General features: G+C 39.6%; 1 protein-coding gene across 1 annotated transcript in view; it reads left to right on the plus strand.

Annotated features, from left to right (window-relative positions):
* Window positions 1-22,604, plus strand: part of RUNX1T1 (RUNX1 partner transcriptional co-repressor 1) — a 131,621-nt gene that overhangs the window by 56,260 nt on the left and 52,757 nt on the right. The window contains 2 exon segments of the mRNA XM_059166052.1: window positions 16,465-16,602; window positions 18,679-18,920. Coding sequence (XP_059022035.1) covers window positions 16,465-16,602; window positions 18,679-18,920 — 380 coding nt within the window.

Below are 22,604 nucleotides of genomic sequence, written 5' to 3' on the forward strand. Positions count from 1 at the left end.
TATTGTTTTCAAAGAAGATTAAGGGTATGTGGAATGATTTATAGGCTTCAGGAACTTTCCTGAGATGCCCTGGCTAGTACTTTTGAGACGGGTAATGTGCTCACTAAGTGCTTGTTTGACCCATTAAAATAGAGATTCCTAGTGTTATTTACTCCCATGCCAGTCAGGGAATGTCGACATTTCCAGGGAACATCTATGGTGGACTTCTATTGCCCTGTTCCAAAAATTCTCCCACTTTGTTTTTTAAAGGAGCGGTAGTGGTCATAGTGGTCCTAGGGATGATTTTGGATCTATGCTAATTTGAGTTACTGTTAGAAGTTAGTAATAATGTGATGATCCTAGAGTGAGAACAACTTCCTTTATATTTAGACATTTATTACTTTCATGATTAATTTATTTGACAGTGTCAAGAAAGTTGTGTTTTTTAAAATGATCTTATAGATCTCTAGCCAGCAACATTTTTCATTTGTGCATAGAATGAATGCTCTCTGCAGTTGTCCATCAACGTTTGGTTTGATTTTTCTCCATTATAATTCTTCATGAGCTCAGAGAAGACATCTCTAGTGCTATATGAAATATAAATGATTCCTAGTAAATGGATGGGAATTTAGACTGTCATCTTAATTTAATAACATGTTTACCCACATTCAAAGTATATATACAGATGAAGCTACATTAAGGACTTAATAACTTGAATTTATTTACGTGTCTAGTTGAGACATAGGAACTTAAGGTGGTATGTGAATTGTAAAAATGTGTCATTCAAACTGTAGCTATCAAGAATTTTATAGTTCTGCATCCCCCATTGGTTTTCCTGAGATTAAAAGGTATATAGGCTTTTAAAGGGTCTTGAAATAAAGGAGGTGAAAATAGACTTACTTAGATGCATTGGAATATACACACGCAGTTATTTCTCTGGTAAATGGAACTTGAGCTTTTGTCCTTTGGGAATATTTATTAGCTATTCATTAATTAAGGCACATTCTCGGAATTACTTTATTAATTTAAATAAAGTTATGGGCTTCCGTGAAAAATTGTGTTGTGCAAAATATTAACCGAGGCAGCATCTATTCAGAAATGATGAATGTGAAATTCCTACAACTGTGCAGAATTTATTTTGATCTCCTTATATTTTCACTATATTAAGCTAAGCAGAAATGTATACTTAAACACATACTTTCAGTTCTCAACTGGTATGTAAATATTATTATATATAAAGAATTTGCTAATAGAATTCACAGACAGTTCAAACTTCTCTTTGGGAACCCTTTTAGACAACTTAGATTTTTAGTGGTATTCCTTTATTTGGAGGGTGCTGTTCAAGGAGCATGTGCTTTATAAAGAATTTGATAATTTATTTGGGGATTTTACCTTAACAGTGCTCTGGCAGACTTGTGGATTCCCTCACCCCATGACCCATAGGTTTTTCTTCTTTCTGTCTGCTACTGTGTGTGGACGAATTTATTTCTAAAATAGCATTCGCTCCTTTATTCAATAAACAGTGATGTTAGATACTGTTAGATGACTGGGATTCTGAGGTGAATAAGAACTTCTACCTTTGTGATGCGTTCAAGTGTTTTCACGTGCTGTAGCCCCTGTAGAGAACCCTACCTCCTGGACGCTCCCCTTTCGGTCTTCTGGAATCTCAGCTTTTCACTCTTTCAATCCAAAGCTGAACGGTCTTGGTAGGGTTCCAATGAAAAGAATGTATATTGTTCCTTACATTTTTGCACGAATAGTTTTATTCCTAGAAAAAGCTAGGTGTGCTATATTTACCTAAACCGGTTTTAAGGTGCACAGTTATTTTGTGAATCACACACCAAGGAAAAAAAAATGGTGCCACTAAGCGCTTTGGCTTAGTGCATTGACTCTACGGTTTTGTAGTACTCGTCCCAGCTTCAGAGATGTTACAAGGAGAAAATATGAGGGTCTTAGAATTGTCTAAATACATGGTTAAAACTGAGCCAAAAATATAAGAGAAAGAGGCTTTTCACAGCATGACTATTTGACAGTAACTTGAAAGCTCTGCTTCATTGTGAACCACTGACTTAAGAGATAACCACTCTTCATATTCTGATGTAGAGCCTTTGTATATGTATCCTCCCAGACTTGTACTTACACACAAACACACATCCATCCATTTGTAACTGTCCTAAAATAGTTTTTTTTTTTGTTGTTGTTAAATAGATCTTGTAACTATTCCTGTGATTCAGTATATTTCAAGATCTTTCCATGTAAATACACACATTGTTAAGATCCACTGTGCGGTTCTATTAGAATTTGAATTGCCAAATGCCTATTGTTAGACAATTGAGTTATTTCCAGTCTTCTTCAGTATAAATGCCTTTGTACACTTGATATTGTTTATTTAGGATAATTTCCAAAGAGTGGAGTTGCTTTATTAATAGATATACATAATTTGGAGACAATGGATACATATTGTCTGTTATCCTAAAAGAAAATTGGTATCATTTTACAAAAGTGTGCCAGTTGAAGTGTCAGTTTGTACTGTAATCCTATGTTGTCATTTTAAAAAATGACATGTTTGATGAAAAAGAGTATCTTCTTTTAATTAAAAAAAAAAAATACCCGTGAGGTTAAACTCTTTTCCTTGTTGGGTTGTAGGTAATTTATATTTCTTTTGTACAACTCCTATTCTACTCTTTTACAACTTTTGTTAGGCTTTCAAATTTTAATTATTGATTTGATGGAGCTCTTTACATATGAAGGATGTGAATCCATTGTTGTCACATTTACAGATACTTGTTTCCTGGGTGCCACTTCCCTTTTATTTAGTTTATGATATTTTTTGTTGTACTCAAGTTTATTAATAAGTGCCATTGTTCATTATGCCTTTCTTATCAAGGTTAGAATCTCTTTATTAATCCTAAGGTTAAATTGTGTATATACTTACATACTTAGTATATTACCTATATATTTAGTATTTTAAAAACATTTATATTAAAGATTTTATTCATATGGATATGAATGACTTTGGATATATGGTATGAGAAAGGGGTTTACTTTATTTTTTCCAAATTGTTGTCTAGTAATTCCTAAGAAAGTTTGGTGAATTGCTTTATCTTTTCCTAATATTACAAGTCATCTTTATTATATACTGAATTCTTAGGTAAGTGTGTGTCTGTTTTGGAGCTTTATATTTTTCTGCTTATTTTAAACTTTTATTCTGCTCTAGTGGTTATTTTTGTACCAGTAGCACATTGTTCAAATTATTATCATTGTGGTGCATTTTAATAAATGCTAGGCTACTTTTCCTCATTCCACTTCATTTTCAAAGTTTCCTAGCTGTTTTCGATTTCATTTCAGATTGACTTTCTCAGTATCTGTAAAATTCTGGAAAAATTCTATTGGTATTTTGGTTGGGATTGCATTACATCTAATGACTATAGTATATCCTAATTGGAGACAGAATGGACATCTTGACAATTTAAGTTTTCAAAGAATAATTTAGGGTGCACCTGACTGGCTCCGTTGGAGCGTGTGACTCCTGAGTCAGGGTTGTAAGTTTGAGCCCCGGGCTGGGTGTAGGGAGGACTTAACAAAAATAAAATCTTAAAAGAAAATAGTTTAATGCAGACTATTTAAGGGCCTCCCATGTGTAAGATCCTTGCGTAGACACTGGAGATTGAGTTGAAAAGATAGGAACCTTCATCATTTGTCCCAACCAACTTTTATAATTGTAGAAAGATTTTAAGTAGGTTGTACAGTGTAGGCATATTATAGGATGATATTGTCAAATTCTCGTATTAGGAATACTGCTCTAAAAGCAAGGAGGAGGGGCCTTTGTGCGAGGGACTGGAGGTAGAGAAAACCCTTCAGAGGCTCTGTAGATTCTGAAAGCTAGGCCAGAGGGGCACTAAGGGTGGATCCTAAAAGTACTTAGGAGTGGAATTGATAGGATACCACGGGATTGGATTGGACACGGAAGGAGGATGGTGTGGAGGGAGGAGTCTGAGGACAGGATTGTGGTGTTTGGGGCTTGGTCAGGGGCAGGAAAAGTGATGCTGTGCCAGAAGTTGATAGACAGGAGGAGGCACAGATTTCCTAAGGCAGTTGTTAGATTTGGTACTAAATACAGCTGTCCAGGCATCAGGAAGCAAGCTAGATGACTTGTCTGGTTCTCAGGAGGGAATCCTTCACCTGGAGATAGGGCTGGTGGGATTTGTTGGCAGTAGCTGAGAAGGCCTGCATCAGAGACCAGAAGGGAGGAAGCCAGTTCAGAAGAGGAGGCGGCGAGGTGGAGAGGAAGGGCCAGAGTCCAGGAACACTCACGAAAACTCCTAGCCAACTAGAAGAATGTTACCACAGAAGAAAAGGAGTAAGAAGCAGCCCAACAGATCAAATGGTGCTAAGAACCCAAGTAAGATAAAGATTGAACCGTAGTTTGGATGAATCACTGGAATTTGTACCTTTTGTTGGGGGGTGTGGGTGGCACGGTGTCAGTCGAAGTCCTACTGACAAAGGGAAGTGGGTATAAATGGGGGTTGTTATTTCTATCACTGAAGAAACTTTGAAATCTCTCTTAAGGAGAATAAAGAATATGATTGCTTTCCTCTACTTGCACCTCCAGATCTGTGTTTTTAAATGTTTTTAAATCTGTGTTTGTCCCCTGTTGTGGTAGGTTTTCGGCAGTGTACTAATTTGTGGGACTCAGTTGATATATGGTGGGAGATGAACTGTTCATGCTCCCTGCCATTACAGAGCATTTTGCTGTGTGGCAGGGGGTGTTAGACCAATGAGTGATTATATGGTTATTTATAATGGTTGCAGTTAGCCCTATAAAGATCTGTTAGATGATACAGAGAGTTAAAATACAGGGGATTGGGGAGGGACCAGGGATGACTTCCTGGAGTGAGTGAGTTTGAGCTGAGATGGCTTTCCCAGGCTGATAGGCCCTGAGGTGAGGTGAGGCTTGCAACCAATGATAAGACCAGTGAGATGTGAGATGAGATAGGAGAGGCCAGCAGAGACTAAACCTGTCTAGTTATAGGTCACCTTTTTTTTTATTTTTTAAGATTTTTTATTTATTTGAGAGAGGGAGAGAGAGAGATTGAACATGAGCCAGGGGGAGGGGCAGAGGGAGAGGGAGAAGAAGGCTCCCCACAGAGCAGAGAACCAGGTACAGGACTCTGATTCCAGGACCTTGGGATGGAGACCCGAGGGGAAGGCAGCTGCTTAACTGAGCCACCCAGGTGCCCTAGTTGTAGGTCACTTGAAGGGTTTTGGATTTTATCCTGAGCATGATGATAGACCATTGAAACACTTCAAAGAGGGGAGTAACTTGATCCGATCATTATAATGTAAAGTTCTTGAGGGCTGTGGTTTTCTTTTGTGTCCACTGTCTTTTCTCTGTGTCTAAAACAGTACCTGGGACTTTGTAGATGGCTCAGGTAGTTTTGAATGAATGCTTTTATTTTGGCAAGTGAATACTTCTGTGTTTAACAAGATCATCCCACCTCTTGTGGGATAAATGGATTGCGGTATAGGGGGAAGGGTTTTGCTAGGCTAGATTCTGAGAAAGTCCAAGGGAGCCTTGGTGGTCCTTGAGGGTGCTCATTGCGATGGAGAAGCATATTTAGGAGGAAGAATAATTTGATGGTGACCCATGTACAAGAGGAAGACATTCAGGATGTTTTATGTAAGAACAACAGAGTCTTGCAGGGGTATCTCTAAATAAACTATGATTTAACTTAACCCCCCTTTTTCCAAATGATTCTCCCTGCTGTGTTTTGGTTTTGGTTTTTAACATTACCATGAACCTCTAGATTCCTCCTTGCTCAAGGTTTAATTTTATTTTACTGCCAAGCTCTGCAAATTTGACATAGACTATAAAAATGTCTCCTGAATCTTCTTGCCTACATTCTTAAGAGCATTTCCATGCTGGATGCCTGTACTGTTTCCAGCCTAGGCTATCGCAAACCAGAACCCCTGCTCTCTTGCCTTTCTTTCCCTTTTTATTCTCTGCTCCATATATGCCCATAATATAAGACAGAAATGAGCGTATCACTCAACTACCTAAAAACTCTGTGGTTTCCTAATGCCTATCATGTGTAAACTAACAGTACTGGCTGTTTTCTTTAAGAGCATGTTCGATTAAATTCAACAAATAGTCATTTGAGCTCCTACTTCCTTGTCTGAGATTCAGCCGCAGGTACATGCATATGTGGTGTACCTTCATCATTTTCTGCCTTGAGTCACTAGCTCTTACCTGAATGTTGGTACCTGAGGCGCTAGCTGTGTATACCATCCCCTACAGCAGCTCCACAGCTTTCTTAATAGCCCTTAAAACTGGCAAATAAGGCAGATATTACTGGAAGAAAATTGTCCATACTGAAAGATTGTGAAATGTTTGGGTCACTTATTATTTAATGATTTTTCCCACTTTCTGGAATACTCTGCAATTTGGCAGCAGGGTGTTCTACAGATACATGTGATCAGTTTATAGACCCTTGGTTATAACTATGTCTTTGGCTGCTCCTTACATAAGCAGGAGTTACTTTTCTGTGCATTTGTGTGATTTGGTTTTTCCTTAAGTATTTTTATCACTGCCACGTGGCAAACATTTGCTGGCTGCCTGTGCCAGGGGATTCAAACTCTTCTCAAACAGGAGACTCCTTTTTGTTTTTTTTTTTTTCTCCCCTGAAGGAAATCTTAAATAGAACACTAGTGCATAAAGCACATAGATGTGGAATGGTGCTGGTTGAAGTGGGGTAGCTAAACCCTGGGCTGCCTGATAACCATGTAGGGGCCTCTAGGAAGTGGTTCTTAGACTTGGCAGCAGGAGTCACAAGAGTAAAGGTGGTGACAGCTGTGGGAGATGACAATTCCAAGGAACTAACATGTAGAGGTAGAAATTTCTCAAAGCTGACACTGTGGTTAGGGAGACACTCAGAACCAAGAGAAATATGTCCAGCACTAGCTAGATAAAAATACTCAAGAGGAAGGGCAGGGAAATTCCCATTGTTGTCCCCATAAGCACATGACCCTAGCATTATTGAAACCATTTTTTTCTAGAAATAGTGGTAGATTAGTATGGAGCCACTTCATTCTTTTGCCCGTCTCCCGTCTTAACCCAAGTTCATGCTCTTTAAAGGCATGAGGTTGGTCTTTAGGCTATCCCCTTGGATTCCAGGTTAGCTGCTGGTCCAGCCGCTGAACTGGCTCGTCACAGGACTGAGTTCTTGGCCTTACTAATTTCCTGTCTTCCACTCCCACCTTTTTCAGAGCTGAGAGCTCCCTTGTCTTAGTCACTGGATTTCAAGCTGTTGTTTTTTCTACCCCTTAACCACCAAATGAAATCCTCTGCAGAAGCACAATTTATAAATCAAGCAAAAGATCTGAGTGGGATTGAAGGTGTTTAGGGTGGAGCCAGTGCTTCACCCTTCCTCATCCCTGCTCTTCCAGTCTGCGTTGTTACCTCCAGGACTTCCGCCATGGAGCCATGATTCTAGTACTGCGCCGTGGTTCTGCGAACACAGAAGCACTCCAGGGCCGAGTTCCCTAATAGGGTAGCCACCAGCCACAGCTGTGGAACTGTGTAGCCTTGGCTGTTGAACTCTCAAGTGTGGCTAATGTGTCAGAGGAACTAAATTTTAAATTTTTCTTAACTTGAATTAAAATTTACATGGTCACAGGTGGTCAGTACAGTAATATTGGAAGATGAGGTTCTAGTATGATGCTTACTCTCCATTTAACATTTATAGAATGTGTCCTTATTTCAGTTTCCTAGATCACGTATAAAAGAACGTTGGTTTTAGATGATCTTGAACTCTAAGAAGGCCTGGAATAGGTTCTGGCTTGTAGTCTTGCACAGATTGTCCAACCTCCCTAGGCCTCAGTTCCTTTTTATAAAAAATCTGTAATACCTTTTCATAGATTTAAAGAGACAAAGCAGGGACGCCTGGGTGGCTCAGTTGGTTAAGCAGCTGCCTTCGGCTCAGGTCATGATCCCAGCGTCCTGGGATCGAGTCCCACATCGGACTCCTTGCTCCGCAGGGAGCCTGCTTCTCCCTCTGACTCTGCCTTCCACTCTGTCTGCCTGTGCTCGCTCTCGCTTGCTCTCTCTCTGACAGATAAATAAATAAAATCTTTAAAAAAAAAAAAATAAAAAAATAAAGAGACAAAGCATGCAGAGATTTTGGTGCAGTACCCAGTGCCAGATTCTAGGTGACTTATCCTAATAAGTTGGTTTTTGTGTGTGTATTTTCTTGCTTGTAAAAATAAAACATTCTTATTGTAGAACATTTGAATAAATGAGAAAATAGCAAGAAATTAAAAATAATGTGTAATCCCACCATCCATAGACAAGCAGCAGAAACTCTTGTGGAATGTAGGGAAAAAATAGTGTTTTGGGTTCATAATATGCTTTTCTCTTCATTTTGAATGTGCATATGTATGATTGCACAATTACTGTTAAAAAGGGAGCTTTTGGTGACTGTGGGTTATATGTATATAAATTGCCTTACATAGCCTTTTTAAAAATATTATATAAAAGGCTTTTAGAGAATATGTTGTGATTACTGAAAGGCTGGTGAATTCAATAATTTACTGGTGTCTTTTTAGATTTATCTTTGGTGATTTAGTGTTTTTAGAATATAGAAATTCTTTTTAGAATTCTTTTAGGATGATAGAACAAAGATGGAGATGATTTTAAGTTAAATTTATCATATCTCTTGAAAGTTCTGGAGTCTCAAGGTTATGACTATAGACATCCCTTATGACATTATAGCAATCCATATTCATTTAAAATACTAAATGCACCAAACAGCTTCTGTGTATCAGGCACTGTGTAGAGTGCTGAGAATATAAAAACAAGTAAGATGTCTTCATCTTGAATAAATTATGATGTAGGTGGAGAGACTGACTTGGTTCTAAATACAGTGTGGTCAGTGTTACAAGAGGGATCTAGACAGGGTAGTAAGGGAAGACGGGCCTTTCTGGATCAGCGGAGGGTTCTTTGGCTGAAGTGACACACAAAAGAAGTTTTAAAGGAACAGGGGACTTCACCAGGCAGCAGTGGAGTGTAGAATATTCTAAGGGAGGTAAAGGATGCGGTGTGAGGGACGCCTGATTGACCCACAAGAATTTAAAGCTGCATTAGTTCAATATGGAGTTCAGAGTTCAGAGGTGGGGATGGGGGTGGAAGTGAGGAGTTAAGATGAGTCTGGAGCAGTTAAAGGAATCAGATGGGTCCCACAGGTCTTCTAATGCTCCATTAAGACACATGGACTTTATGCTTGACATTGCAAAAGGTCTTTGAAGATTACTAAGAAGAGGAGTTAAGGAGGAGTAAGATCTCTGATCACAGCTGTGACATACGTGGTGAAATGACTATGTGATTTGGACAATGTGATTTGGAGAATGAACCAGAGATGAATAGTACAGGGCAAGAAGACCATTCAGTGGGCTGTTGATTAGACCAGGTGAGAGATGATGGATGGGGAGGGGTTGAATCCCTCCTTCCAGGCTGGGGAAGGGATTAAACCCTGGATGTTTGGGGATGGGAGGTCATCCACACAAGGGCCATTTGGAGACCATCAGCGCACCAATGAAGTCACTAAGAAAAAGGTATAGAGTGAAAATTTGTAGAGGAACTATGCAGGAACGTTGGGGGAGATATCAGTGCTTATCACAAAGGTGGAGAAAGGTGAGCCATAAAAGAAACTGAGAAGGAGCAGCTGGGATGGCCTGAGAAAAAGGAGGAGAGCGTTGGAACTGTGGAATCTTGGGGACGACCATGTTTCAAAAGGGAGAGAGTGGTGAACCGGTGTCAGATGTTACGAAGGTGCCAGGTAAAGTCCCAGTGTTTGTTGGTTAAGAATGAAGAGATCATTGAAGAGTTTCAGCGGGAGTTAGGAGGCTACCTTGATGTTACATTCCACTATTATTTTAGTCTGAGTTCTTTGGTTTCACATAAAAAGTAACTCAAACTAGTTTTTAGGCAAAGGAGGGATAGATAGACTGCAAACTGTAGATGCTTTGGAAGATCACATTGAAGGAATTTTAGAGATGCTGCTAGCCCCAAAGACCTAGGAGAATGATGACTTTTACCTAGCACTATCAGGATACTCTCATGCCATTTCTCATCATTTCTTTCTGCCTGTTAGTTGCCGCCTTTTTCATGAAATACCTGCTTTCTCAAAATGGAGGACAGTAGGGAGTGCAGTTTTTGACCTCTTGGAGTGGGATTGTTTTTCTTCCTTCAAATCTATAGGTAAAAATGTTTGGAGAATGACTGACATTGCCCATCTTGGATGAGCTGCTGTGACTGAGCCAGCTGCTGGTCTCTTCATACAAGGTCATGAAAGAACATGGTGACTCCCATGGTAGTTAAGAGATTAGTAGTTATGGCAGGTCCCAGTATGGGGAGGGAAACTTTCTAGGCAGACAGTCTTGTAGGTGTCCACTGGAAGTACTTGAAGAATGGGAAATGAGGAGGAAGTGAAAGTGAGTGTAGAGTACTCCCTTTAACCTGGGCTATGAAAGTGAGTTAACTAAACAGGGACAAGTGGACATTGGTAGGATTATTTCATAACCAGATCACTGGTAGAGATTTAGTAATAAGAATTAATGGTGTATTTGAAAACAAGAGGTAGATGTTAATTGTCATGTTTATGGGTAAAGATTTCTATGCAGACACGTTCTTATGGACATAGATATTTATGTGAACAGAGGAAGTTTGGTTATAATCACCAATTTCAGAATAATTGTGTGGTCCCTTTATTGTCAGATTTATGTTCTCTGTGTAGTCTTCTTTGCATTTGAAATGAACATAAGCTGTATCTGTAGAAAGAAACCAGAGAATATTAGAGTTTGCAAAAGATCCCCAAGGTCATATAATCTAAGATGCTTAATTTTATGGGTACAAAAAATAGACCCCAAAGAAGTGAAGTGAAGGCATTGCGGATATAACGGTGCCTATCGGAAGGAGAGGGTCTGCTTCTTCCTTGGGTCTCTGATTAGATAGTGAGGAAGTCTTTCCTAAAACGTCTTCCATAGGCCTCCCTTCATGACCCCTTGTCCAGAATTGGAGCACAGCCCTCATTTCTGAAACCTGTTGCTGATAAAGGGGAATGGGACAACCTGAGCAAAATCAGGACTTTTCCAGCAAGAAAAAAAGGGAGAAGGGCTGTTCAGCAGGAACTCCATAGTATCTGTGATGTAAGCTAAACTCATGAGCTTATATTGTATTCTGTGGACAACAGACGCTCCCTCCTGAAGATTTTAAATGATGAAAGAGTTAAGGTCATATTTGTGTTTTGGGGGGGGGGGGTCATCATCAAACACCTGTGATAAGATGTGAGGTAACAGATCTTTCTTCCACTTAACCATGTAAAACCATGTGAGGTGATCACAGAGTCGAACTCAATTTCAGGTCCCCAACATTTTCCCATGTTACCTACATTTGATTTTCTAATTATATATTTATAGGCTGTTGATGGTTGTATGTTTATCTTTTAAATGAAACGTTTGAAGAAATGCCATCAAGTAGTTTTCCCTGGTTGGGGTGATTGGGTATACAACACGCACATACATATAGACACACAACTATTGTCCACATAGGCTGTGGTAAATGCTAAAATAAAGGCCCAGCCAGCATGATGTGGTTGGTGCCTGGGCACCTGGGAAGAGCTGTAAGAGGGTCTGTAATGGGCAGCGAAGAATGGGGTAGATGGGGCGGATCCTTCTAGGTTGAAGGAAACAACAACACAAAAAGGGAGGCAGAAAAGCCAGGGAGTGTCCAGGTGCCCTGTACAGATAGAGCATAGACGTGGGGGGAAGGCATTGGAAATAAAGCCATGAATGGATCACAAAGAGGCAGGCCCAAGCGAATGGAGATCACACATGTTGGTGCCTGACGTGAGTACGCACTGTGTCAGGGTTCTGAGGAGGCAGAGAGGATTGTATCCCTATTCTTTTGAGGAACTCATTTTCCAGATAACTTCCCTGAGGACCCACTGCTAAGGGCTGAGTCTCTGTTTGAAACCAAGTCTGTCCTCACTGGGAAATTCGTCTACTATTCCAAATAGTCATCCATTGTCTCATTCCCTCAGGTGTAAAATGTTAGCATTTGACTTTTATTCTCAGGTGTTATTCAAGGGTTCCGAGCAGGAATGAACTTTCTAGAAGGGCTCAGCAGGGAAATGAGATGGCAGCATTGTGGAGGCTGGGTGAACACCATGCCGGTCTGTGGATGGTCTCTTACAGTGTCTCACACGCAGACAGTGGAGTCACTAAGTGATTCTGTTGTCAGGTCTGTGCCGTGTTTTGCATAGAAATAAAAAATTCTGTACCTAGTTCTGTGCCTCCCTAACTGCCTTCTCCTTCCTGGTGGTAGTACTTGAGCTCCTCTTGGGCTTACTCCGCTTTATTGAACTTCTTGCTCCTATAGCTGGTGCTCGCTCACTCCAGTCAGACTAACTCTGGCCGAACTGCTTATGTGCCAAGAGGTTTCTCAATCCATAACATCTCCTTGGACACAGCTAATTCTTCTATTATAACTGCCATGATGAACGCGGAGAGAAAGATGTTCTGTCTACCAGCCCTGAACTTCCTATTTACCCAAATCATCTCTAGAATAGGATGTAAACAAGGCAAATACAGAAAGCCTCGTCTTCCTACCTTAAAAGCACATCTGGAACTGTTTGAACTCACTAAAAGTAAAATAAGTGCTATGGTAGATTATGCCATACCTCTTCTTTTTACCTAAAAAAAGAAAAAAGGAAATGGAAAACATACCACTTCTAGAAGGCCTTGACACTGAATTGGATATTGAAATGGTATCAGTAATGTATTTATATATGCCACATTTTCTTCCATGTTTCAGCCATCTTTGGGACATATGTGTTGGATATTTGCCAGGTGAGTTGAAATGTTACCCCATAGGGGAGATCTTTATTTAGAAGTGGTGAGAATCCTTAAGGTAGAAGTAAAGTCAGTCCTTTCAATTATATATATCTTCCTGCTCTGATAGAGACTGGTTTTCTTTCTTTCTTTCTTTCTTTTCTTTTTTATCATTTTGTGTCAATCTTTCAATAAATGTAGTTATTCCCCTACAGGGACTAAAAATAGAAACTACGTCTAAGAACAGTATAATTTTCAGAAACTTAAAAAATTGCATAAGAAATATTCTAACTTAATATTGGTTTTACTGTATCCTCTAATTTGAAGTGGAGTGAAATACTTCAGTGGTTGAATCATAGCCCTTTTGCTGTTTGCTATAAAAGTTTCAAGAATATATATTTCAAAATGTTTTTTTTTTTTAAGTAATCCAAAACAAATGCAACAGAACTCCGCATACTTGAAACATATTTTCTGAATTTATCTTAAATCTCTCTACTCCAGAGAGAGAGAGAGAGTGTATGTGTGTGTGTGTACGTGTACCGGGTTAGGCCTGGCTGGTTACTTCACCATCGGTCCCCATCCTGGATTGATTGCACTGAACAGCATAGAATGAGTTACATATGGTCCCACTTTGTCTAAGTTTGTAGGACCTCTGGGTTGGAGCTCCATTTGATCAGAGTGAAGCTAACCGTCACAGAAATCTGGCTAAAGTCAAAATCCTAAGTACATACATAGTATACGTATATTCCAGTTAGGATAGATATATTCCTGTTAGAAGCAGCGGTGCGTTTTATTTGTTTGTTTGTTTTGTTTTGTTTTTTGTTTTTGCTATTTATTGGCTTAGTGGTTATTGTTCTTCAAGTATCAGTATCATTTGAAGAATCGCAACAATATCACTCATCTACCTTTTTTTTTTTTTTTTTTTTTTTTTTTTTTTTTTATTTTTTATTTTTTATTTTTTATAAACATATATTTTTTATATACATATATTTTTATCCCCAGGTCTGTGAATCACCAGGTTTACACACTTCACAGCACTCACCAAATCACATACCCTCCCCAATGTCCATAATCCCACCCCCTTCTCCCCAACCCCCTCCCCCCGGCAACCCTCAGTTTGTTTTGTGAGATTAAGAGTCACTTATGGTTTGTCTCCCTCCCAATCCCATCTTGTTTCATTTATTCTTCTACCCACTTAAGCCTCCATGTTGCATCACCACTTCCTCATATCAGGGAGATCATATGATAGTTGTCTTTCTCTGCTTAACATGGATGGAACTAGAGCGTATCATGCTTAGCGAAATAACTCATCTACCTTTTATTGTTGTTGTTGTTACTATTATTAAGTTTGGAGAGGAAGGCCCGTTGTCAGTTTTATCGCTCGTTTCCTTTTCTCTTAGCGTCGGCAAACGGAGTAAAGACACACAGGGATTAAGATATGTTTTCCAGGTTAGGTTTTGCCCAGGAGGTACATGGAGGTAAGTACAGTGTAGGAGCTGTGCCCGCTCAGGGTCTGCTTTTTGGGGTAGACAAAGCCATCCCGAGTAACTGTCTCCGCACGTAGGCGGTTTTCTCCCTGTGTTGATCTTTTCTCTCTCCTCTTTGCCTTCCATTGATTTATTTATTTATTTTTTCATTATTCCCACTTCCCCTTCCCCCTCCTGCTCTTCCTCTCTCTGTCTGTGCGACCACGTGCTTCAAATCTGTGTATCTGGACTGCCTTCTCTCACAGTTCAGCGTGAGTGTTAGCAGAATGAAAACCAGATGGACCAGCAGTTCCCACTGTTATCTCCCAGCCGACTTTGGCAAGCCTCCCTCGATCCCTCCTTCCTTGGCATGACAGAAATATTTGCCTTTATTTAGGGAGACTTGTATTTGCTGCCGTACCTCTTCCCTCAGCTGCAACATAAGCGGAAAGCTATTTATTCCCTTGTTGCTGAGGTTGGTTGAGGTGAGTAGACTGTGCAGTGATTTTAACCATTGAAAAAGCGGTTTTAAACCTGCCTAACTTCTGTGTTTTCCTAGAGTAAGTGATTTACTGATTCTGGGTCTTAAATGCTCTGGAATTGCAGTATGAAGATGAGTTATGAACAGGAAGAAAAAGGTAGAAATGCTCTCCATGGTGTGTTTTCACCATCATTTCAGTCAGAACACGTATTTACTGAAGGGACAGTTGCTCCTCAGCCAGCAGTCGAGATTAAGAACTGGAGACACGGCTGCTGGGTTATCGAAGTGCTGTTCTAAGAATGATGATTATATTTTCATTCTTTTATCACATTTTCCCTAATACGGTATATTTCAACCGGAAAATGTTATGTTTTCTTGCTACCCAAGTCTTAACGAATCGGCTCTGAATAAAGGTGTGAGCTAGGTTTGGAATTGCCATAGTAGTAATTTGGATTTTTCATTTTTAAAGAACAGACTTTTAAGTAATTTTTGAGAATTTCTGCCTCTGGTTATCATAAGGTTTTAAAAAGACTCTTTCTTGATCAGTAGTCTCTGTCACATTTTAAACAGTCCAAGAAAGAACCATCTGCATCTGAGACTGTAAGAGGCACCTCAGACATTTGGGGGGGGCGTGTGTGCACAGGCACACGGTGTTTGTAGAAAATTGGATCTGAAGGAACAAATGAAACCCACTTTTTTTTAAAAAAAACTGGAGATCTGTCGCTTTGTTAAACAAATTTGACTGACCCCCCCCCCCCAAAAGCAGCTCGAAATTTCAAAGGAAAAATAAAAATATACTTAGTAGAAAACAGTCCTGAAGCTCAAATGCTCATTATTGGGTAATCAGGAAGTTTCTCCATATCTGTCCCACATGCATGAAAAATACAGGGAGAGACGGTCTCCAGTTTTTCTTAGTTGTCAGTTTGGGGGTTCTTCCATTCTTACTCTGCGTGGGATTATTAATCGAAGTATTGGTCTCGTGTTTTCTAAAATGGTGGTTCGTAAACTCACAGATTCTGAGTAAATTAGTTTACCTTCGTTGTGTAAAAGACCGCATTTTTGTAGTGGCGATTTTTCAAGCAGGGCAGAGAAACACTGTTGTGTGCGCTGTCTCTGGGAGACCTAACCTGCTTCATCTACTAGGCCAGAAATGGAGCGTGGAAAAGGAATGGCAGGTGTTACGGAAAAATCATTGCAAAATGCTGGCTCCTACAAGTATCTCACCTGACTAACAGACTTCAGATTTGTGTTGTTTCTGAGCTAAAGGGTTTATTACCATTCTACTTCCCCATCTATTTTTTAGCTCTTGCTAATGTTGGCTTCAGCTTCCAGTGAAGTTGTGCTCTTGCATATAACACTACCAAGGTAGCATCTGCCCAAGCCAGAAATAACAATAGGATGTAAAATAACCCAGTTACAAATGAGGTCCTGCCATCTGTGCTACACCTTCTTAAGTGGGGTTTGGATGATAAAGTCCTGATTTAAACTTCAGTAGATAAGCCTACTTTATTGATAGGAGATGTCGGATTTCTTCTGTTCACTTGCTTGTAAAAAAGAGGAGCCCCACTTAAAAACAAAACAAAAAAACAAGAAACAAAAAACCACGAAGTTGCTTAAGGAGTAAAATAACCTGTTCATGGTGGCGTCCTCCAGATCGGACTGAGAAGCACTCCACGATGCCAGACTCACCTGTGGATGTGAAGACCCCATCCAGGCTGACTCCTCCCACCATGCCACCTCCCCCCACAACTCAAGGAGCTCCAAGAACCAGTTCATTTACGCCGACGACTTGTGAGTAGGCATTTCTGCATTTCCTGTTTGCATTTTAAAGTCTAAATTTTTTTTCCTGAATATGAAAATTAAGGGAAAATAAGATCCAGCAACAATGTGTTCCACAGACATGAAGCACTCCTCCCTGCCACCAAATCGTTTAATTGGCAGTGAGCAGGTATTAAGCCTTTGCAGACGTATAGCATCTTCAGTATAGTTTGTGTGACCGCCAGTATTTGCCTGCCTTTCCATTTTTGCTTCAGAGTAGTAGTCTGCTTTGATTTCTGCAGTGAAGAATACAGCATTCATTGGGTCTATGACTCCATTTTTTATCATTGTAACTTTTAGTTCGACTCAACGTGTAGCTCCTTATTTTAGTTTGTACATTTTGAATTGCAACATGTTAATATCCTACAGTTATTTCCAGGTTGCTTCAGATCTTCTAATGCTACTTTCTTCTGTTATTTACAAATAATATTGAAATCTAGCAGTCTTAAGTTAGAAGGGTAGGGCTCTAAGCAACAGTCACATACAGAAAACTTCCTGAAATAAGGAGCATCTTTCTTGTCTCGAACCTGCCAGACTTTTATTAAATCTTTACTTACTTCCAGCTTGACTCAGGCCTTGTGTTCTGAATCAGTGGTGTGTGTTGCTTTCTGGGTTGTCCCAGAAAAGGAAGGGACAGAACATTCTGACCAGAGAGTAACTTCTCTTTCTTTCCTATATATTCCAGTAGGGATAGTGGATAGCTTTGTTTTCATTCAGTCTCAGAATCCTGGTCAAAAGTGTCATAAAGGATTTGTGAAACTAATAAATGCTATCTGTTGCAGATAATACTATTTACAGACCATGTGCCGTGAAGTCTATATGAATGAAAAATAACGAACAGGCAAAAACAGATAGATCCATGGGATTATAAGGGATTGGCAAAATACACAGCCCAGGCTGTTTAGGCAGCGTCACACTGTCATTTAAAAGACCTTTCCAAACGTGCAAGGAACAGGAGGCTGCGCCGGTGCCAACTTGTTAACCCTGTCATCTTGTATTTGGTTTGTTGTTACCCAAAGCCACAGGGATAGGCATATGTCTCCTGTGAGAGGTCCTAGTGAGCAATCATTCCATGACAGGGTACTTTAGTGCTCATTTGGGACAAGGGACCATTTCATTATCTTGAAACTTTTAAGAAGAATAAAGTACTTACGACATCTTCCAACCACAGTTAGAGATAATCTGTCAACATTCTATTAAAAAGATGGGTTTGATAAAGATGAGTTTGTTGAATTAATAGATTTAATACAATAAAATCAACATTGTCTTCCGTGAGGAATGTGCCAGATTTTTCAGTCTTGTTCTTACGAGTGATCTTGTTGTTCAAATAAATTTTATCGGAAATGAAGTTATCAAATTACCACCCACCCATGCTATTAGTTGGAATGAGATGTCCCTTTTCGATTTCTTGAAATAACTCTTTGATAATTACCATATCCATTTGGCTTCTTATGCAAAATTTGCATTTTCCCTAAAGAAGTGGTTAAGAAATATGAGGGGGAGAAAATAGCCTTCTAATTGGGTGGTATAAGGTTAAAACTTGAAAGTCCTATTTCTATAAACACAGCTGTCAGTTGTGTGTACAAAACATGATTAAAAATGTTCAGTGATAAATTTAGTCTCCACCAAATGTACACTTTCTCTGGGGGAACAGTTTAGAAAGGAATGGTCCCGTTATACTGATGTAAGCCTGTGACAAAAGGCTGACATCCCACCACTATTTGTTCTGTGTTTGAAACATTTCAGGTGGTTGGCATATGTGCACATGGGAGGCAGGGCTGTCCCTGTGTTACAGCCGACTCCCATTTATTACCAGCTTCCGTGTAGAATACCCTCACGCAGGGTGAAGACTTAGGCTCATTTAGTTACAGAGGACCCGAACCTGTGGTAATCCTGTGAAGTCAGAGCATTTTACAGCAAACCCCCAACAGTTGTTAAATTACACAATCCACTAGATTTAAAGGGAATGAAGCTTGGTTATAATTTCCTTGTGCATATTCCCTGTAAATTTATTTATTTTTTTTCTTTCTGATTTTGTGCTCTCGACAGTAACTAATGGCACGAGCCATTCACCCACAGCCTTGAATGGCGCCCCCTCGCCGCCCAATGGCTTTAGCAATGGGCCTTCCTCCTCTTCCTCTTCTTCTCTGGCTAATCAACAGCTGCCCCCAGCCTGTGGCGCCCGGCAGCTCAGTAAGCTGAAACGGTTCCTTACTACCCTGCAGCAGTTTGGCAATGACATTTCTCCAGAGATAGGAGAGAGAGTCCGCACCCTCGTACTAGGACTGGTGGTAAGCAAATGGAAATGAGCCCAATTTTCTGGGGAAAGGGGTAGTGTGTGTGGGAGATTCACAATATGGACTGTTCTCCCAGCTGTTTTGTTCTAATACACTCCACACCTGGAGATTGCATGTTTAAGTCTGAGAGTTCTGTAGTAACAGGGTTCTCAAGTGTGCATTATGTATGGATCCTCCCACTTTGGTTTCTTGTACTATTTGACTAATAAAGATAAGGTTCTACAAATTTATTATTTTCTTAGTCGTGTGTGTGTGTGTGTGTATAAAATTCCATAGGTATAACCTCTTGGCATGACCAGGGGCTTTCTTCAATGACAAAATGTTTTTAATTACATTAATGATTCACTTAATCTAATTGGCTGCTCATTTTGACATAATTGCTTTGAGAGATTTTTTTTTTTTTTTTTTTTATCCGTCCAGATGAGCAAGGATTTACAACCAGGAATACATTGTTCTTCTATGTGTTTTCATTTTTGAGGCTAATAACACTTTTTAAAATTTTGATTGTGGTAAAATATATGTAATATAAAACTGACCTTTTTAACCATTTCTAAGCGGGTGGTTTAGTGGCATTAAGTAACATTCACAATGTTGTGTAACCATCACCACCATCTGTCTTCAGAACTTTTTCATCACTTCAAACTGAAACTCTGTACCCATTAAACAATAATACCCTACTTTCCCCTCCCCAACCTCTGCTAACCACTAATTGTTTAAAAAAAAAAAAAAAGTTTTTGTTATAGGTAGAATTACTTAAGCCATTAGTTTGAAAACAGAAGTATTGATTTTATTTTTTTTTTAAAGGCTTTATTTATTTGTGCAATAGAGAGAGAGCAGGAGAGCACAGGCAGGGGGAGCAGCAGAGGGAGAGGGAGAAGCAGGTCCCCCGCTGTGCAGGGAGCCCAATGTGCGGTTCCATCCCAAGACTCTGACCTGGGATCATGACCTGAGCTGAAGGTAGTTGCTTAACCAACTGAGCCACCCAGGTGCCCAGAAGTACTGCTTTTAGCACAAGTCCATGTTTTATACATTATCACACTGGAAATTAGAACATATATCATTTGGGGGGGTGTTCCTAAATCACTTTTATACATGCTGTGATTTTCTGTAAAAGTAAAGGATTTTTACTTAGGAAGGCAATTTTCCCGTAGCACATTGAGTCATGGGGAAGCTGTGAGTCACATATTCAGCCCTTATGGCGGAACTCAAATTACAGGTGACAGGCGCCAGTTTCCTTTCTCTTGAAATAGATCATTCATTTTTATGATGTGGATGTATCATGCGCAAACCCATACTGGTTGGTTGGTTGAGTTTTTTTTGTTGTTGTTGTTTGTTTGTTTGTTTTGCAGAAGAAGCCCCAGAATTAAAGCCCAAGTTAGAATCTAGTGCGGTAGATATGCTTCAAATCACAGTAACTCACATTTGACAGAGATTTTGCAACTCACCTTTTTAACTCTTACCTCCTTCTACTCTGCGCTCCTAAGAACAAAAAGCTTTTGCATTTCCCACAATCTGCCGGCTCCACCTTGCTCTCCTCCAGGACTGGAAGGTGATTGCCACAGAACTGTGTCAGCACATTGCAGTTAGTTTTGTCAATCACTTACCTTTTCCTTTTTATTCATTCTTGAGTTTTACATAATGGGTTTTGCAACTCACAAATAAATTAAACCTAAGAGCCACAGAATAAGTCCAAAGCAGTGATTGTGTTAACATAAATAGTGAATATGTACTATGTAACCAAAAAATGTTTTTTTGAAAACTGCTTTATAAATTTGATGTGGTCTCTAACAGTGGTTTCCATAACTTCACTAACAGAAAAATTTGGTAACTGTAAGTCGATTTCCCACATATTAAAAATGGCATACTTTTGAGTATAATACTTTTTTTTATAAAGATAGGCATTTATCTAAAAACCTTAGGAAGATAAGTTAGGGGAAGACATTAATCAATATTGCTTTGCATTTAATAGGCAGGCAGTGAAAATTTGTTAAGCAAATGAATAGAGAATGGGTCTTTTAAAAATTTTGTTATTTGAATATAGTTGACACAATATTACATTGGTTTTAGGTGTACAACATAGTGTTTCAACTTCTCTATATGTTATGCTCTGCTCGCCCCAAGTGTAGCTGACATGTACTACCATATAATACTATTACAGTAATATTGACTACATTCCCTATGCTGCGCCTTTTATTCCTATGACTTCTTCATTCCATAACTGGAAACCTGTATCTTCCAACCCCCTCCTCACCCAGTTTGCCCATTCCTCCCATAACCCCCCACACCCTTCCTTTTTGGCACAGTTTGTTAATAGAGAACAGATTTTTTTTTCTTTTTTTTTGAGCATTTGACTGAAAACTTTTATGCGTGCCATTTTATTTAATCTTGGGACTTGGGGTAGTGATTTTATACACTATTTACATGTGGGGAAACTGAGGTTTATAGAAGTAAAATATACAGCGCTATACCCAACTTGGTGACAGGCCTGTGACTTGAATTCAGGAATTATTCATAATGAATCACATTCTGCTATTATTTAGATGGAGTTAGGACAACTTAGTAGAAACAGGTTTAATGCACAAAACAACTGGTGTGGCTTTAGGAAATAAGCCATTGAGACAAAATTAAAAAAAAAAAAAAAAGACTCTCCCTGATCACTATTGTTACACATAGGAAGTTAGTGTTGATTCATAAGTTAAATGTGAAGATGTTTTGAGTTCAGAAGTATAAACTTAGAATCTGGTGTCCCCACACTTTGTCATAAAAAGAAAAGGAACTGCTCAAAAAAGTGGGCAGAGCAATATCTTGAAGGGGTTATGTCACTAGTACCCCAGTGTCCTCAGGCTTGAGGGTAATTGAGGTGTTGAGGAAGCTGAGACACAGTTTACATTTGTGATTCTGCACAGAGACTGGGGAAGATGAACCGAAATATGGTTAATTTACCCAACACTTTTACAGGAAGTTGGTTGTCTATTGAGCAGATGCTTCCCCCCCACCAAAAAAAAAAAAAAAAAAAAACCATATGCACTGCAGGATAAAAGCCCTGAGTAATTGGGGCTGATCTGGGATAGGTTAGGAGTCGGTTCAGGTCATTTTGTGCAGTCTCATTTAGGTTGAGCAGTACATCTTGCCTGTAGGATAAATGGAATGTTTTTGATAACTGGGGAACATTTTCATCCTCTGTAAGACTCAGGGCCTCAGAGAACTGGCCAGCCTTTTCCTGGGCTTTACTAGTCAGCGTGCCACCCAGCTTAGCTGCTCATCCTGACCCAGGATGCCTTGGTAGACAAAGCCTGCAAGATGAAAAGACAGAAGAGCACTCCTATCAGCAGTAACACAGATGTGACATGTGGGATGAATTGAGATTCGGACACTTGCCTTCGGCCTTTAAGTGATTGGGTGTTGTGCTTTTAAATCTACCCGAGTATGTTTGGTTTCCATAGAGGTCATAGAAGTTTCTTCATAATGGCAGAGACTTCTCTGGCAATTAAACTATGCTACGGTCCCTACACATTATTCTCCAAGTACCACATTTAATGGGTTGCGTTATCTGATGCGGTTTTTGGAGGTGGGTGATGACTGCATAATATGCGATCTTTTTTACAAGATCAAAAGGTTGTCTGTTGAACGCAGGGCTTCCTGCAAGTGTGTCTGCTGGTTAGTACACTGTGTTGTAAC

This window comes from Mustela lutreola, chromosome 3 (genome assembly GCF_030435805.1).
Source record: "Mustela lutreola isolate mMusLut2 chromosome 3, mMusLut2.pri, whole genome shotgun sequence".
NCBI classification, from domain to species: Eukaryota; Metazoa; Chordata; class Mammalia; order Carnivora; family Mustelidae; genus Mustela; species Mustela lutreola.